We start from the raw sequence: 17,894 nt of genomic DNA, 5'->3' as shown, positions 1-17,894 counted from the left end.
AAAAGTACAACCCAAACCAGGGCCTAGTCAAAATATATAACAGGAGTCTTAACAAAATTACAACGGATGGTTTCTCCATATTTCTCCAAGAGTCGGTCCTGTTAAGGAAAACAAAACTATAGAGTGAGCGAAACGCTCGTGAGGCCAAAAACACACATGCAAGCACTTAGTCAAATAACAAACCCAATTTAATAAATAAAACCATGTCATTTCAATAATCAATTATTCAAACAGGAAAAGTAATCAGAAACAATTCAAGGATATAGTAGCTCTCAGGAGCTAAGTTCCACTTGATCTGCCGTTGTCATTCGTATACCTTCCCGCATTGACCCTCCTGTCAACCGGGTCGGTATTTCCATTTCCGTAGATCACCACTTACTTTCCTCCGTCCACCGTACACCCCAAGGGCCCACAAGTCTATTATTGGGCGATACTCTACGAGTATGCCAAGCAAGACCTCTTATTAGGTCGAGCTTATGTGTATCTCATGGCTCGTCCAAATCCCCGACCAATCCCATTGCTGGCTCGAGTCTAAGGACGGCCTATGAGTTTGGGCGTCCCCCATTCATTTGAAAGTCGAGGAGGTTCACTCCAACGACATAACCATTCATGACATAACATTGCATTTCATTCATTCATTCAATACGTTTCATTCATTCATTTGAAATTAGAACGAGTGCGATAAAGTACGTACCCGCCCTTATTTTTAAAACTTTCAACAAATACCACAAATAAACAAGTATCAAAATTCACACACTTGACACTCACCGAGCAATTCAATAAGAATTATTTTCCGGAAGTTCAAGTGTCCACGGTGAGATCCTCTTGAAGGTCTCCTTGCGCGCCTGGCAATTTAATAGTGGATAATCACACAATTAACCCACTTATCAAGGAAGATTGTACACTAGTACAATCTAAGAATTATTTTGCAAAAAGGAACCTCAATTACACGTAAATCGAGGTTCAACTTGCCTTTTATTAGGTACAATATTATTTGAGTTTTTATCATGAAAATCGAGGGCAAAACGTTTGAATAATACTAAGAGAGTTAAGAGTTTTGGAAAAACTCCTTTACCTTGAAAAGTGAGAATTTCAGTTTTATCCTAAATCTTTGAAAAATCGTAACTCACTCGGTATAAGTCGAGAATTGGAAAACTTTATACCGTTGGAATCCTCTGAGAGAGTACTATAAGTTCCTAGAAGACGCTTTTCCATGAATCGAAGTGAAAAGTGGTCAAAAATGGGCTTGAAGAGGCAGGGTTGGTTTTCATGGCAGAATTAAGTTGGATTTCGGCCAACTTTGGAAATTCGGCACGATTCACACGTTGCAAACCGGCCTCTGAAATTTTCAGCTCAATTAGTGTTTCAAGTGAAGTGTATGACAAAACAAGCGGATCAAGAATCGGAGTTTCGAGCACCGAGATACGGTAGCCCGAAGTTGAGCAAATTCAAGACTGGATGAGAATTTTCCAGATTTGAACCTCTAACTTTAGTAATTCAATTGGGTATCGAAACGAACTTGAATTGGCACCAAAATTGGCAGTATTTCAATACTATATGGAAAGTATCCCTATATCGAATTTCGGGGAAAAATACCTTCGGCAAGGTAGTTAATTAGGCAACCAAAGTTCAAGAAAAATCCTAAGGCAATCTGCCTTGACTTTCATTTTCCAAATTTCCAATCGTTTAACCAAGAAAGTTATCCAACCATGGTTCATTTGTGAAATAAGGGTCTAAGATACATCCATGATACCTTTGGTAAGTGTTTAATATCAAGAACATCAACTAACAAGTTCACTCCAAGATTTTGTTCCAAACCAGTCCAAAGATTAGGGTTTTCCAAAACAGAGCAGTCCACTTGTTTCAGTCACAACTCAGTCATTATAGCTCGAAATTGAGCATGGCTTACGCCGTTGGAAAATACATTCATAGAGTTAAAATATCACAGAAGAAATCGTTTCCAAATTCGGCACCCATCTGGTTCAAATTCGGGCATCAATTTGCTGCCTGAACACCTCATTCCAGATGAACAGAGTAACAGGACAGCGAACTTAAAACATTTCGTTCGGCTTGCTCACAAAGAATCAGAATGTACATTATATACCAAATTAAAGCTAGGAATGTCTAGTTTCAAACGCCACTGACGGCACATGATTTCGACATCCGAGGACAGAGTTATAGCCAAAATACTACTGCTGGTCAGAGCATACGCGAATCAGTTTTCCAGATTTGCTGGTTTCTAAAAAAAAATTCATTTGCCCATTCAAACCTCATTATTTTTCAATGAAATCTTTCACACCTCTAATACATCATATAAGCATCCAATTCAAGCCATTAGTTCATTAAAAACTGGCCTTAAAATGGCCGAATAAAACAGGGGTAGAATCGGAAGTTTTTGCTTCTTACACCCAATGAAGTTCCTACTAATTACCCACCACTAAAGCATCATTATAATCACTAAACCAACAATATAATCACCATCAATCATCAAATCAGCAACAACAACCCAAGTGTGGGAATTCCAAGAGCCCACAATCACATTTTTACACCATAATCAAGTAACTAAGTGCATGCATGAGCTTAATCTTGCCATATAATCTCCAAAAGATAAGAATCCAAGGGTTGATCATTACCTACTCCTTTGGTTTGCAAGGTCAGAATTTTCAGCCCTCTTGAAGCTCCAAGAAACCGTGATTTCCAGCCCTTGTTTGCAGCTCAAGATGATCCTCAAGTGTCAAGCTAGGTGTGGTGCAAGTTTGGTTAAATTTGGAGATGATTTGGGGTGGTTTTGAGTGAGATTAGTGAGCAGAATTTTTGAAGCAATTGTGTTAGAGAGAGGAGGGAGTTTGGTCGGCTGTGAGGAGAGAGAAAATGGAGGGAAATCTGACTTCCTTTAGCTTCCAAGAGAAGGTGAAATAAGTGGTGGTAATTCACCCAAAAGTCAACTCTCATTAGGGGCCGTTTGGTGCGATTACGGCTCGATTTTCTCGCGCGTTTGTTTCACTAGTGCACTGAACCTCCAAGGCATATATATTCATGTAAATATTATTCACTCTTAATTGTCCCGAAATAAGGGTCTAAAGTCCCTCAATTGAAGTCGCGCGCGTGAAAACGCGTACCGTCAAATTTAACGCTATAACCCGAAACTTTCGGAAAATTCTTATAACGATTGCACTACTAACTATCACTTGAATATTTATTCATAAGATTACCTATTTTAGGACCATAGTACAAGTCTCCAATATTCCAAGCTTATCGTGCTACTACGCGGATAAAATCTCCAAGTACTATTCACTATTTTTACTAAACGCGCTCTAGGAAATTAATTTTCGAAACGAATCATTTTAAAAATATAACGAAGATATACTACCACTTATTTAGGTCTAATAAGACTAGAAAATATTCCTTGGAAATAAAATCCAATTAAATAATTTATTAAGCCATAAATTAGGCATAAAATAATAGTTTTTGCGAGCCCTCACAAAATCGACGCACATTCTCCAGGCCCCGGTGTCCTTCTTTACCATGACCGGGTTGGACAGCCAAGTCGGATACTGGACCTCCCAAATAATTTTTGCAGGGAGGAGCTTGTCCACCTCTTCGCCAACAGCTCGGCTACGCTCAGGGCCGAGGTGCCTTCTTTTCTGTTTGACCGGGCGGATTTGGGGGTCAACGTTCAGCTCATGTATCATGATGTGATGTGGGACTCCCTGAACCTCCTCTGAGTTCCAAGCAAAGACGTCCCGGTAGTCTCTGAGGAGGTCCAGCATACCTTTCTTGACAAGGCCGGGTAATCGGGTACCAACGCGAACCATCTGATCAGGCTTCGTGGGGTCCAGAAGGAACTCTTCCACCTCATCCCCAGTCTCTAGCCTTGGCACCTCCTCAGCTCGCCGAGGATCAATGCTGTCTATCGAGAGGATATTTGACCTCTTCTCAGCCCTTACCCCGGAGGTTGATGGGGAAGCTACTTGTAGAGTGGCGAGGTAACATTCTCGGGCAGCGCAGACATCGCTGCTGATCTCGGCCACCCCAGCAGGAATAGGAAACTTAAAACTTAGGTGGTAGGTAGAATATACTGCTCGCAAAGCATTAAGTGTAGGTCGACCTAGGAGTAGATTGTAAGGCGAGTCAGCCTTAACTATTACGAAATTAACGGGGATGGTCCTGCAGCGGGGGTGACGTCCCACGGTCACCGTCAGAGTCACCATCCCTTCGGGGTGCACAATGTGTCCCTCGAACCCTACAAGAGGGGTTCTCACCGGGGTAACATTCTCGGGCAGCGCAGACATCGCTGCTGACCTCGGCCACCCCAGCAGGAATAGGAAACTTAAAACTTAGGTGGTAGGTAGAATACACTGCTCGCAAAGCATTAAGTGTAGGTCGACCTAGGAGTAGATTGTAGGGCGAGTCAGCCTTAACTATTACGAAATTAACGGGGATGGTCCTGCAGCGGGGGTGACGTCCCACGGTCACCGTCAGAGTCACCATCCCTTCGGGGTGCACAATGTGTCCCTCGAACCCTACAAGAGGGGTTCTCACCGGGGTCATGCTCCTCCTGGCCAGCTTGAGGCTCTCAAAGGTGCGGAGGTACATGACGTCCACTGAACTCCCTGGGTCAATGTAAACCTTTTTCACAATGTAGTTGTTGGTGAGCACTTCAATCACCAAGGCTTCATGACTGCTAGAGGCAGCTGGAACGGGGTCACTGGGCCCGTAGGTGATCACCTCGGCCAGGCGAGAGCTCGACTTGGCCTGTTCCGGATTGGCTTGCCTGTAGGTCCTCTTCCGGAAGTTCTGACTATCTCCTCCCGTCGGACCTCCGGCGATAGTGTTGATCACCCCGGCGATATTTGGTCCGTAGCCCAACCCCTGACCTGATGATCCGTCTCAGGGAGGCCTTTTTGTCTCCCTAGGATCCTCAGGAGGTCGGCAGCTGCTACGTGACGTCCGACGTTCGTCTCGCCGTTGGTCACCTCGTCCGCCACGGCGGTTGTCTCGGCGTTGGTCACCTCGGCGGATAAACTGCTTTAAGTGACCTTGCCGGATGAGGTTCTCGATCTCCCTTTTTAGATCGTTACAATCCTCAGTCTCATGCCCGATGTCTCGGTGATATAAGCAATAGAGGTTCGAGTTCCTCTTATCCCGGCTACCGTACATCTTGGGAGGTGCCTTCCCGAGGTTGTGTTGTTCCATTACGGATAGCACATGAGATCGGGAGGTGTTCAAAGGAGTCAGATCAGACTCAGGGATGGAGGCTTTCCCCTTGGAAATCCTATCAAACAGGCTACGGCGGTCCCGGCCAGAACTTTGGAAACCACCTCCTGTTTTCACTTCAGTTCGGCCAGGCTCTTTCCCCTTTGGGGATCAGCTCTCGGGCGAGTAGCTTGAACTTCCTTCTTCATGCGGTTAAGGTCTTCGGCCTGTATGTCCTTCTCGACCTTCAACCACAGTTCGTGGAGCGTGCGGGGATACTTCTTGTGAATCCCTGTGTTGAACGTTCCGGAGACGAGCCCATGGGTAAAGGCAGCAATTGTGACCTGCTCATTGGGGTCAGATATTTGTACGCTTTCTTCATGGAACCTTTGAACGTACGACCGAAATGACTCACCCGGATTCTGCTGCATATTCAGCATGTAAGACGAGGTTCGGGTCATAGGTCGGGATGAAATGAACCGATGGAGAAATTTCTCCACCAATCCTCCCAGGGTTGAGATGCTCCTAGGTTCTAATCCCCAAAACCATTTTCGAGCTGTCCCCTGGAGGAACACTAGGAAGGCCCGGCATATGACCGGGTCAGGGATGCAGTATAGGCGGAAGGCCGAGATGAAAGCGTGGATGTGATCCTCAGGGTCACCTCGGCCATCGTAAGGATGTATTGCAGGGAGCTTGAAATTGGGAGGGAGCCTTTCCTCATTAATGTCATCAGTGAAGGGAGGTGCCTTCATGTAATTGGCCCCACGTCCTCCTAACGGCCGAGGTTCATCCTCAGGCCGTCGCCCTAGGAGACCTTGGGAGAGTGCCTTTGTCAGGGAGGCCACCTTAGAGGTAGTCTTAGAGGACGTTCGTTTCGAGGCACTTCGGCTTAAGCGCCTCCCATCCGACTCCTCTTCAGATGAGTCCTCAGGAGACCCATCCGACTTCCTCTTAGAAGATTCAGCTTTCTGTTTGCCTTGCCTCTTGAGGTATCTCCCCAACTCCTCAAAAATGTTGGGATTCTCAGTAACAAACTCGGCCATACGAGAGATGGCTTTTTCGTTTGCGGGCTGAGTCCTAGGGGACTCCTGCCCTTCGGGGATATCTTTAGGCTGTGCTGCATTGCTTTGCTCAGCCCCAATAGTGAGAGCCTTTCTGCTCTTAGAACGCGCAGGCTTCATACTCTAGTCTTTGCGTTCCTACAGACAGCGCCAATTGAAGAGATGATTTTTGTCCCGCTGGAGTGAGTCACCCGAGCTGCAGAAGTACTTCTACCTTGGGTGGAACACTTGGACGAGGTCACCTGCTTAGGTCAAACAAAGGGGGGGCTGGATCCCCCGTTATATCTCCGAAGCTTAAGTTAGTTCAGTGTTGGGAGAAGTGAAATAAAAGAGTAGGGTAGTTTGTTACCAGAAATTGGTCATCCCCCTTCACGGTGGGCGCTTCAAGTATTTATAGAGGAAGGATGGGAGAGAGGGACTGCTATCACAGGTTCCTAGAGATCTGATACGGTCAGTGCATCCAGTGGACTTGACCGGTCTCTGTGAAAAGACGTGATGGGACGTTCGTCAGGTTCCGGCGGCGCGTCAGGGCAGCTTTCTGTCAGGCGTCAGAGGTGCCAGGGGTCACATCCAACCTTTGTATTGAAGTCGAATGTCCAGGAGTCACCTCGGCTACGATGTTGACCGAGGTGATAAGGAGGTGGGATGTTACGTGACGGACGGTGGCCAAAGTGAAAAATCCGGGGTGAGCCTTTGGACTACCCGGGCCGAAATGACCATCCTCAGTGCACATTTCGATTTACACATTTGTACGCTTGTACGTGCACATACAAGTGCTCACATATGCTCCTAATGATAAATTTGAGATTTTGCCTACATCATATTGAATTATTTACAATTTATGAATAATATTCCACATTTCAATTTTCAAATTTTCAAAAAATTCATGTCTTTCTCGTAAATTTTAAATCTTCCTATCTCTATTTTTTCAAATTCCCAAAAATAAAATCAAGCACTACACGTGGAAGAGGGACTACTCTGTCCTGTCGTGTCCTATATTGCTGAATTAGAGATAAACAGAGCAGCCAAGCCAGAAGGCGCTACAACGTAAACATCTTCCAATTACCAAAAACCAAAACAACAAAATCCGGCAACAATTGCACCTCACGCTGACAATCTTCTTGGAATCTTGGACCCCATAGGTTTTGCCTCCACATGCCCATTTTCCCATCTTACATAGCGAAAAAGTTCACTTTCTCACGATTCTTGCAGAAGAACTAAGCCCATAATCCCTTTTTTCTTTTTTCTTTTTCCCTTTTTCTTTCCCAATTATCATCCTTTTGAAAAGGTCACAAGTATTCCTCTAACAGTTGTCCCCCGTCCTTTTCACTGATAGCTGGTTTGCTTAGGTTGGGTTGAAAGTTCAGGTGTAGCTTTCAATTGGATACTTTTCTGGTGGAACTTTCTGAACCGGGTTCTTGCTGATTTTCGACAATTCCGAGGATTTTGATAATTCTGGCAAATGGGATTCTTCTGATTGATTGATGAAGTTCTTCTGTTCAGAGGTAGAGTTGGTAAAATGGGCATTGATAATCTGAATATGGATTTTAAAGAACTAAGAATCCTTAATTTTGGCTTAGATTCGTTTTCTTGGAGAATAATCTGAACATGTTGGGTTCCTTTTGCTTAATTCTTACCTGACAATAGAGTTGTAGAAGAAGGGGTTCTGGTTTTCTGCTTGAATATATTTCTACAAGTCTGGAGATTAACTGCATTGACTGCATTTTATTTTTTTTGGTGGAAAGTTTTATGTTCTGAACGTATTTAGTTGCTGATTCGTTGGGATATTTGGATGCTTAGATTTTAGAAGAGACGCAATTTGTTTGCTTCAACTAGTTTAGGATTGGAGTTGGAGAAAAAGGGATAGAAAATGGACATATGGGTAGTTGCAGCAGCTGCTGGAGCTGGATATGTAGCTCAGCATTGGAAGAATTTTGTAAAGAGTAGGAGGAGTTTTCCGGATTCATCATGTGAGAGTCCTACTTTTAGACCTGAGTCCTTATCAAGCAATCAGCAAGCCAAGGGTGAGAACTCCTGGCCTTGTGATGTATTGTGCGGTAAAAAATTAGAAGTAGAGTTGTTTTTAGAAAAAGAAAGGCTGGCGCGAGATTCTTCTGTGCCAGATATAGCTTCTACAATCGGTGATTGTGCTGATTGTTATACTCACTCTGCTTCAAATCTTGTGCCTGGGTCCTCGAGCTATGAAGATGTACATGTGGCTAGGGAAGGAGTTGGAATGTGTGGTGATAAAGATGAGACTTATCAGGACTTGTCATTGCTACCTTCTACTCAAGAAACAGCTGTTTCTTATGGTTTTGCAAGGAAGAAGAGCAGTCTCAGGAGCAGACGAACTAATGGACAATCACTAAAGCCTCTAAACTCCATGGAAAGTTGTCTCTTGGCTCAGTTGTACAAAGAGCGAGCTGAAACAGCAGAGTACAGTTGTAGCTCTGTTAGTTCGCCTTGCACACCAACCATTAAGCCATTTGTTGTGACAGATGGGAGCAGGATAATCAGTAGAGCAATTGCTAATTCTTGCAATTTGTCCATTGGATCTGTGCAAAGCAAGCTTCACACAGCTACCAATCTTGAAGACATATTTGGAGTTCCTCGACTGCCTAGTCTTGGGTCTATGGAGTTCCGCAGAAAAGCTAAAACTGATATTGAAATGGAACAGCATAGAAGATCGAGCCTTTCTTGTGGAGTAAAAGGAAAGCACCAAAGACTGCAAGGTGGTTTGTATGCTTACTTTTAGGCTTGTTCAACTATTTATTGCAATCAGTTTATGGTGTATATAGTGGTGTGGTTATTGATTTGATGTTCCAAACAAATTAAAGAAGTGTGTCATTGCTACTATTTACTGCAATCAATTTGTTTTTCAGTTAGTTTGAGCTTTTAGATATGTTTTTAACATTGCTAAGCCTATTTCTAGTCCAGGTTGTTTGTCATCTTTGGTTCTTAAATTGTAAATGCAGTTTCTCTATAACTTTGTCCTTCAGTGAGCTAAATTATTTTTTCCTCCTTTTGTAAATATTGTGGCTTTCCTGATAGTTTGCCATCTTGAATCAGGGACATCACAGGGTGCTCTGTTTTTCTGTCTGGGATTATCTCTTGGCCTAATCTCTTCTTTCTTGACTAATAAACGAGAAGTAGACAAATTGAGTGACTTGTTGAAACAAACAGAGAGTTTGGTTCAGGATTTACAGGATGAGCTTGAGATGAAAGATTCGTTAACTGTGAAAGAACTTGCTGTTGAAGATTCTGAATCACAGGATACGCAGAATGATCCATTTAATAATGGGCCTCTACATGCATTTTCCTCTGAAGAGAAGTTGAATGACTGTGACAACGTATATAAAGATCAGAAAGCAGAGGAAGAATCTTTTAGCAAAATTGAAGCAGAGCTTGAAGCTGAACTTGAGAGGTTAGAATTAAACATGAGCACTAGCAGATTGGACAGAAAGATATCAAATCTAGTTGAGGTATGCAAATTATAAGATGTCTTTAGTACCTTGAGCAAATTATAAGATGTCTTTATTACCTTGAAATCGTTGGGTCAGTAATGATGAACGAATCTCAGTCACTCCTTGTGGATTGAATTAGATAATGTAAATTCTTTAGCAGATATATGCAGTCATGCATAGGTCGGTATGGAGATTTTGTTTTTCTTGTGGAACTCTATAATTGTCCACTCTTGGTAGTTTGACTTCTGATTTTCAACCATGTCACTTATGTGTTTTTTGTTATTTTATTATCTCATATATCTTCAGATGGTTAGTCAGTTTGTTATTTTTGGAAAAACGGAAGGGTTGTTCAAATTGGATATTGCCTCAAACCAGTCCCTCCGAGACACCTCTACCTCAATGGTGGTTATCTTTATCCCCTTGTACTTGCAAATAATGCAAAGTGGTTTTTCCTGTTTTTGGTTGAAGCAAATAGACAATCTGACAAAAATCTGACTAACTGGATGAATCCCAGTTTCAAATCTTCAACAATTCAGTCCTATAGGTTTCAGTCCATTGTCTTGTTTGGTCCCATCTTTGCATCGATCTATTTGCCTTTTAGACACATAATGAGACTAATTTTCCCAATCATGGAAGAGTAATAAAAAATGTGTTCATTATCTGCATGAATTGCAAAGGAAGCATTGCCAAACAAGTTTTGGCGCTTATATTAGGAGCTATTGCTATGGCACTTAGCTGTGCAGTGGATTCCTTGAAGGTCACTCTACACCAACACCCCCCCTCCCCACACACACACACACACACACACACAACAAGCCCAAAAAAAGGCTGAGAACCTGGGAAACAATTTTTGGTGGATTCTTGTCATATGTAGCGTTGTGAAAATGTCATAAATCATAGCCTTTTTCTTCATTTCTTGGATCAATGGCACCTCATCTGGTAATTGCAGATTGAAACTGTTGTGACATGCAGAAACTATAAAGTCCTGAAGTTTAGCATGTTGCTAGGAAATTGGTTGGAGTATTCGGCACATTCACATCCTTGTGATTTGATTTATGAAGTTGATTCTTTGTTAGGTTATTATGAGATGGATTAGTGGGAAATGGGCTATATATTATGTTGGTAATACAGTGACTCAGCAGGTGATTGTTCAAGGGTTGTAATAAAGAATATGGTGACTCAGTATGTGATTGTTGAAGGGTAAAATAAAGGATGCTCAATTGATAAAATTGTTCCAGTAGGTTCATCAATTGAGGGAATCGTAACTGCAAACTGTTTGCCTTCTTAGCCTGGATTAGGCAGTATGACTGGAATCTCACCTAGAACTTGAGATCTTCAATAATTTCCTATTTCATTATCTCATCGCCAAATGGTAAACACAGGGAAATGTGTGGATATCGTGTGCAGGTTGTGGATTGAAATTTTAGTGTAAAGCTGAGGTTTTTGAAGCTTTAAATAAATTTAGCATATATTTTTCTTGTTTTTAGTTGTTTCCCAAGCAAGAAGAAAAAGGGATGAAAATCTTTGAAAGATGAGGGAGTAAAGACCCAGGACAGGGTCTTGCATCACTTTCTTATACTGATGCAGTAATGTATGTGCCAGCTCATTTAGTTGCATAGGAATGGAATGTCATTTTCTCATTTTCTTTTGTATCTACAGATACATTCATTCGCTAAAGCTTAAAACTCTTATCAGTTCGTATTATATGTTTTTGCCAAATGAGAAGGTTATAAAATAATCTCCTTTCCCACTATACACCAGCCGAGTATAACATTGTCCTGGCTAACGTAGTGATATAAATACCTTTAGTTCTTGCTTCTTCAGAAGTTTAAGAGATCTTTCACAATTCTAAACATGCAGGATTTGCTTAACATCTGAAACAAATACATATGTCATTTAATATGTCAAGTCAAATTTTGTTAGTTCTGCAGTAGTTGAATTTAAATGATTATCCAAAATTCTGACAGAACTTTAAACGCATTGCCAGCTTGATGCAGATTATGTGCCAGATGCGGTAGAGGGAGTGCTGAAGGCTGGGGCCATTGCTAGACAAAGTGGTCCTCAACCTTATGCAGAGCAGGACAGAAGTGGCAGCTCCACCACTCAATCTGCTCATTATGCAGTCTCTCCCAGGGAGCTGACCTTGCGGTTGCATGAAGTGATTCAATCAAGATTGGAACAACGTATCCAGGAGCTTGAAATTGCACTGCAGAATAGCCAAAGGAAGGTTCAAAACATGGAATCACAGCAAACAAGTTATTGGACACAGTTGTGCAAGAGTGAATCTGCATGCTGTTCAACTGAAGGAAGTCCAGATTTTAAGGAACCAAATCAGGCAGACCAACCTGTGGTGATAAACTTATCAGCGGAAGCTCTTGATGCGGATAATGAGCCTTTTGATGAGTTCACAAAGGTAAATGAGCTTGAGGAAGCGGATAGTCCATCCGGGCTGAACTACAGCCACAATCAAGAATTATTGCAGACTGGTGGCCAGAAAGAATATTGGCTTCACAACAGTAACGTGATATATGAAGCACAAGGGAAGCCATTCACCGATAAAACACCATTAACATTTTCCACTCGACAAGTTGGGGTAGATGACTACTACCGGACAACTGGTATCGTTTCGAGGGGGGATGAGGATGACATTGGGTATGATGGGATGGAAGAGATCTTGATAAAGCATATTGTGGAACAAGCCCGAAAAGGCTCTCCTGTAGTTTTGAATGCTCAAAGGGCATTGTTTTCACCTGATGAAAATGAACATTCACAATAGGTTGACATCGATAACAGAGAGAGAGAGAGGCATATAGAATTTGAAACTTTAATCGTCTTATATAGAGATTAATCTTCGGTGAAACTTTTCTGGAGAAACCTTCTTTTCTAAACTTCTGATGCTGATTGCCTTTACCCAACTTAACTTCTTTTGGTTGTGTTGTTTGGAATTCTTGGATGCGATAAAACCCTGTTTTTATAGCTCAAGCAGCTGCTCAATGACTTCTTTGGCGCTGTTCTATTAGCCAATAAACTACTCAGGCAAAAAGATTATAAATTTCTCATCACAGATTTCGTTGTCGAGTGGATGAGACGTGCTACGTCTTCTGCAAAAGATGATATCAAGGCGGTTCTAATTTTAGTTGAAACACCATCCTTCGAGTCAAAACCAAATGGGCAAATATTTAACCTTGAAGCCTTTGAATGATAACCCCTGTTTGCCAAATATTTAACGTATCCAACACCTTTCTATACCAACAATAACCCCTGTTTGCCAAAGTCAATTGACAGATACAAAGAGCACCATAACTTTCTAAAATGTCAATTTTGTTTTAATAGTGGGTAAGAGGTACATGGCATAAATTTCTAGGAACGCAGATTTTTGCTTTCAAAATAGTTCAGGTGGTAAACAATCGAAGGGCAACCTATGTATAACTCTTCAGTTGGCAACTTTTCATCCAGACTTTGCAAGTCTTAAATTAGTTTGCCATTCAAAACACGAAGGCATGGGAACAGCATCCGTTGTGCATGAGCAGGTAAACACAAAAGATTTTAACCGTATGAGGTGTGAAACCCTTGGAACTAACATATGAAAATATTGCACAACCATAGAAGAGATTGTCTTGCATAACCTAACAGTACAGAACAAAATCTATAGCATGGAAAGGTATGATATGCCCAACTTTATCTATATACTCCACAATAGTTCAGGTGTTAAGCAATGGAAGTCCAACTCAACATAACTCTCTGAACAGTGAACGCTTTAGTTAGTAATCTTTGTTCAAAACACAATGCATATAAGCTGGTAAACACAAAAATTAGAGGTAAAACAACTAGGAAAATCTTCTAGAATTTTGACCTTGAGGTGTACCTCAAAAGTAACATATAAAAAAACATAAAACTAGGACTGAAATATGAATTAAGCTATTTGATACTCATATCAATCTTAACTCATTTTGATAAGAGCTCGCTTAAATTTGATTCAACAACTAATCAAATCAAAGTTGAGCAACATTTGATGCTTGATAAACTTTCAAATTTGGCTTGAACTCGATTCAATTAGTGTGATTGTGAAATTTAGTGTAAGAAGTTCAACTACTCAAACTTCATTCATAAAAGCTTAACATTTTGATAAGAGCTCGCTTAAATTTGATTCAACAACTAATCAAATCAAAGTTGAGCAACATTTGATGCTTGATAAACTTTCAAATTTGGCTTGAACTCGATTCAATTAGTGTGATTGTGAAATTTAGTGTAAGAAGTTCAACTACTCAAACTTCATTCATAAAAGCTCGTTTAAGCTCCGATCAATAAGTAAACAATCCAAATTTGAAAAAAATTTCAAACGCGCAAAATAATCAAAATTTCAAACTGCGTGTCATGGTCCCAATTGGTAGCTTCACCTGATTTCAGTCCCCCGTGGAGGTTTTCAGACGCCATCCCCCTTCTTCCTGCTCAACTTGAAGAACATTAATGAAGCTTGGGTCTACCGAATGTAGTCAAGAATTTGGCCTGCTCACCAATCTAGGCTTTATACTTCTACTGAAGCCGTTAGAAGGGGAGGGGATGTATATGGGTTGAGAAACGGCAATCTATATAAAACTAGTTATAACTGTTACTTCTTGTCACCCAAAGACTAGCTGCACAAATAACCTACAAGAAATTCTCAAAAAAAAACTGAAGAATGCTGCAATTTCCTCGCCAAGCTACATGAAACAGACTTCCATCAGAGCAAGCGGTTAAACATAACAGGATAAGTGCTCAGCACAGACAACCTAAGCCTAACTGGCATTGAAACAAACTTCTCATTACCAAATTGAGTTAAAAAATGTAACAATTCAAGTTTACATGGCCCAATTAAGAAGTACTAACAGATTCGCAATTGCGGGGACATAAAACAACTATAAGCCAACATCAAAAAGAAAAGGTTGAGAGCCACGGACATGGGGTAAGGAGAGCAAATTTCAGTGAGCACAAATGCAGGCAGACTTAGTATGGTTATGGGGCCCTTCTGTCCAAAAAGTCATGGGACTCATCATCATCCTGGAAACTCCCTCCTCCATCATTTTGGTCATAACTACCGTCAGCATTAACCACATTATTGTTCTCATCGTTACCATATTGATTCCCAGCACCATAGCTTAATCCAGAATTGCTGTTGAACCCAGTGTCACTGAAACCGCCGCCAGCATTATTGTTACCTGCAAAGTAGTTATCGCTTGCACCATCACCAGAAGCAACACCAAAATTCTGATTGTTCCCACCATCAAAGCCCACATTTGTACTCTCAAAATTATTGCCACCATAATTGTCTCCTCCACTAGCATAAGTGCTGCTACCACCATAAGACCCTTCAGTGCTAGCATAACTGCCAACCGCACCACCACTTGCATAGCTGTCTCCAGCAGTCGCACCATATCCACCGCCACTGCTTCCAGCACTCTGATTGGCACCAAAATTATTGTCATAGTTCCCACCACCACCATAATTACCACCTTCATAATTTCCACCACCATAATTACCACCACCATAATTTCCACCACCATAGCCACCGCTGCCTCCATAGCCGGCGCCGGCTCCATAGCCACCACCGCTATAGCCGCCACCATAATTTCTGTAGCCACCACCTCCTCGTGGTGCCCTATCATGAGCATGATTCACTTTTATGACACGTCCATGAAACTCCTGAAAGAAAATTTTATAGAACACACACAATGAACTGGTCAAACTGAAAGTTCAGATTGAAGAATGCAAATAATAAAACCTAAACTCTTTAGTGCCAGCGATTCCAAAGTGCAACCCTTTGCATCTAATGAAGCACATAACTTCACTTTATGTAGCACCACCAAATTGTATATTTCCATGTAGATTATGTAACTTATTTCGAAAAATCAGTGCAGATCCAGTCATGAAGGGAAAGGGGAAGAAAGGGAAGAGAATAAATAAAAGAAACATGCAGCGCTACCTTTCCATCTAAGGCCATGATAGCAGAAGAAGCTGCCTCAGCACTTTGAAAAGTAACAAAGCCAAAACCTCTGGAATTACCAGTTTGATGATCTGTAATGATTCTTGCTGCAGAATGGCAAAACAAACTCAGACAAATACATCAATGTCAAATAATTGAACAGAAAATAAACCTATAAACAAGGCAGCAAATAGCCAAATATCTCTAGGGTATTTGTCGAGAGAGGTAATCAAACCTGGTGCAGGCAAAAATCTAAAGGGAATTACAGTAAAAAAACAAAAGTTTTCCGCAATTTCAGGCCATGAAAGAAGAATGGATGTGCATATGCCAGCCCAATTATGCGGTTCAACCTATCAGAATAATTCTTCAACAAAACTATCAAAATTGATATATTTTCAGAGCAATTAGGTAAGTAAGCAGAACAGGTTTTTATCCACTCTAGGAAAACTGCTAGAATAAGTACGGAATATTGATGAACTGGCAGATTACTAATACGAGGAATTCAATGGCCACTCTTGCTTTGTGAGAACCATTACCTTCAATAACTTCTCCATACTTTTGAAAAGCATCTTCGAGACTTGCCTGATCGGTTTGATATGAGAGCCCTGCAAAAATAAAGGGCATCATCAGATTTAAACAGAACATTTGCAATGGCTGGTATTTCATCAATGACGACAACAACAACAAGAGTACCTCCAACAAAGAGCTTTGAAGACATGCATCGTATTGCTTCAAATATGGACGGTCTAGATGCAGAAATTTCATGATTAATATGCTTCCTTACTGCATGCTGGAGAATGCCTCGGGCTTTATTGAAGAAAGCCATCACTGTAAAATGCAAAAATATATAGCACTTACATTGACTTGCAGTGAAAGGCCTAGCCAGAAATAGACAACACATTCAGAAAGATATGAAGCCAAATACATTACTGGGCTAGATGAATTTGTAACAAAATTAGGTAATCAACAATTCAGAAATCCTGCCTCAACAAACCAATAGGATCATCCAAAATTATGGACTACTGGATAAAAGACCCAAGCAATTTGCATACAAGTAACCTGACAAGCAACAAACTGGCTGCCACCCTCATGCCTATACCTGATACCTCATCTCCTGACGTATCAAAAATGAAATAAAAAATGAAGTCTCGCAAGGCCATATGTACTTTAAAAGGTCATATATTCCTTTGCACACGTAAATGACAAAAAGCGTCTATTTCCATCAGCACCCACTTCCCCCTCCTTCCATTGGAAAATACCAGAACTAACATTTCCATTTGTTTCTTGAATTCCAGAAAACGTTACAATACCTCAGACTTGAGAAATTCGTCTTTGGCACAATAACTGCTCTTTGAAAAGCATAAATTAAAAGCACTACACCGCTATTACCCTACACCCCTTCTACAAGATTTAATGCCAAAAAACTCGCAAAACAAAAGGATCAATATCTTTTAACTGCCAAATAAATAGTACTGAAATGAATTCTGTTTCAAATAAAAGCATTTCAATTCAGGACTAAAGTCCATCGCTCTTTACAAATCACTAATCATCAATCTAGACACCATCCCGGCAACACCAAACCAACATTCAAAAAATAAATCATCAAGAACTAGAGCATGAAACCACATAAACATGAATTTTACATCATTAATCATCAAATCTAATATAATAAACACAAGATAAATGCATAGATAAATTTATATTCATGCTGCGTATGGAAATTAGGTTTTCATCGGGGTGCTTAAGAAGAAGTACCAGAGTTAGAGGGTTACCGAACGCAGAGTAAAAACCCTAGAAAGGGTTTAGAAGAGGAGAGAAGGGCTTACGAAAAAAAATGAGAGACTAGACTGTGGCTCTACGGCCTATTTATGGAAAAACATTCAACGTATGAGCACGGTTGGATTGTTGGTAGCAGAAATTTGAGCCGTTGGATGAGAGCCTAGTGACTGAAAACGTAATCTATTGGACTTTCTCATACGTTGGTATTGTATACAAAAACACCTATTCCTTTTTTTGGGTAATAAAAAGAGTATTCTAAAAAATCCCTCTTAATAAACCCTAACCTACATAACCAACTTTTACTAAATCTTAACGGGTAACGTTACGGATTTTAATTTTCATTATCAAACTCTCTCACTTGCGGATTTGAATTATTCATCGAGTAGCTTCAATCCGCTAATTTGTATAATTTAGAAAAGATAATGAATTATTATC

General features: G+C 41.0%; 2 protein-coding genes across 5 annotated transcripts; one reads left to right on the top strand and one right to left on the bottom strand.

Annotated features, from left to right (window-relative positions):
• Positions 1–7,237: 7,237 nt before the first annotated feature.
• LOC140005324 (uncharacterized) lies at positions 7,238–12,581 on the top strand. 2 transcript variants are annotated; one of them, XM_072046166.1, is made up of 3 exons: positions 7,238–8,992; positions 9,327–9,739; positions 11,709–12,581. In XM_072046166.1, exons 1-3 carry the CDS (start codon positions 8,128–8,130, stop codon positions 12,495–12,497), a joined length of 2,067 nt encoding a protein of 688 aa, XP_071902267.1. In that variant the 5' UTR covers positions 7,238–8,127; the 3' UTR covers positions 12,498–12,581. The 2 variants fall into 2 exon arrangements, with proteins under 2 accessions (XP_071902267.1, XP_071902268.1); XM_072046167.1 differs by having other exon boundaries at positions 7,239–8,989.
• A 1,910-nt stretch (positions 12,582–14,491) lies between these two features.
• On the bottom strand, positions 14,492–17,592 carry LOC113722457 (uncharacterized). 3 transcript variants are annotated; one of them, XM_072046169.1, is made up of 5 exons: positions 17,453–17,592; positions 16,374–16,508; positions 16,217–16,285; positions 15,681–15,787; positions 14,492–15,400 (listed from the first exon to the last, which is right to left on the bottom strand). In XM_072046169.1, exons 2-5 carry the CDS (start codon positions 16,504–16,506, stop codon positions 14,714–14,716), a joined length of 996 nt encoding a protein of 331 aa, XP_071902270.1. In that variant the 5' UTR covers positions 16,507–16,508; positions 17,453–17,592; the 3' UTR covers positions 14,492–14,713. The 3 variants fall into 3 exon arrangements, with proteins under 3 accessions (XP_071902270.1, XP_071902269.1, XP_071902272.1); XM_072046168.1 differs by having other exon boundaries at positions 17,436–17,577; XM_072046171.1 differs by having other exon boundaries at positions 16,374–16,558; positions 17,436–17,507.
• Between the last annotated feature and the right edge of the window lie 302 nt (positions 17,593–17,894).

This window comes from Coffea arabica, chromosome 4c, assembly GCF_036785885.1.
Source record: "Coffea arabica cultivar ET-39 chromosome 4c, Coffea Arabica ET-39 HiFi, whole genome shotgun sequence".
NCBI lineage: Eukaryota > Viridiplantae > Streptophyta > Magnoliopsida > Gentianales > Rubiaceae > Coffea > Coffea arabica.
This window is presented reverse-complemented; position numbering and strand designations above follow the sequence as displayed.

Bases quoted from the DNA above. Each gene is read 5' to 3' on its own strand.
- LOC140005324 (XM_072046166.1), top strand. From the start codon at position 8,128: ATGGACATATGGGTAGTTGCAGCAGCTGCTGGAGCTGGATATGTAGCT. The intron at 8,993-9,326 runs GTTTGTATGCTT...ATCTTGAATCAG, and splicing joins GCACCAAAGACTGCAAGGTG to GGACATCACAGGGTGCTCTG. The intron at 9,740-11,708 runs GTATGCAAATTA...ACGCATTGCCAG, and splicing joins AGATATCAAATCTAGTTGAG to CTTGATGCAGATTATGTGCC.
- LOC113722457 (XM_072046169.1), bottom strand. From the start codon at position 16,506: ATGGCTTTCTTCAATAAAGCCCGAGGCATTCTCCAGCATGCAGTAAGG. The intron at 16,286-16,373 runs GTACTCTTGTTG...TTATTTTTGCAG, and splicing joins TTCAAAGCTCTTTGTTGGAG to GGCTCTCATATCAAACCGAT. The intron at 15,788-16,216 runs GTAATGGTTCTC...GCCATTCTGCAG, and splicing joins GTATGGAGAAGTTATTGAAG to CAAGAATCATTACAGATCAT.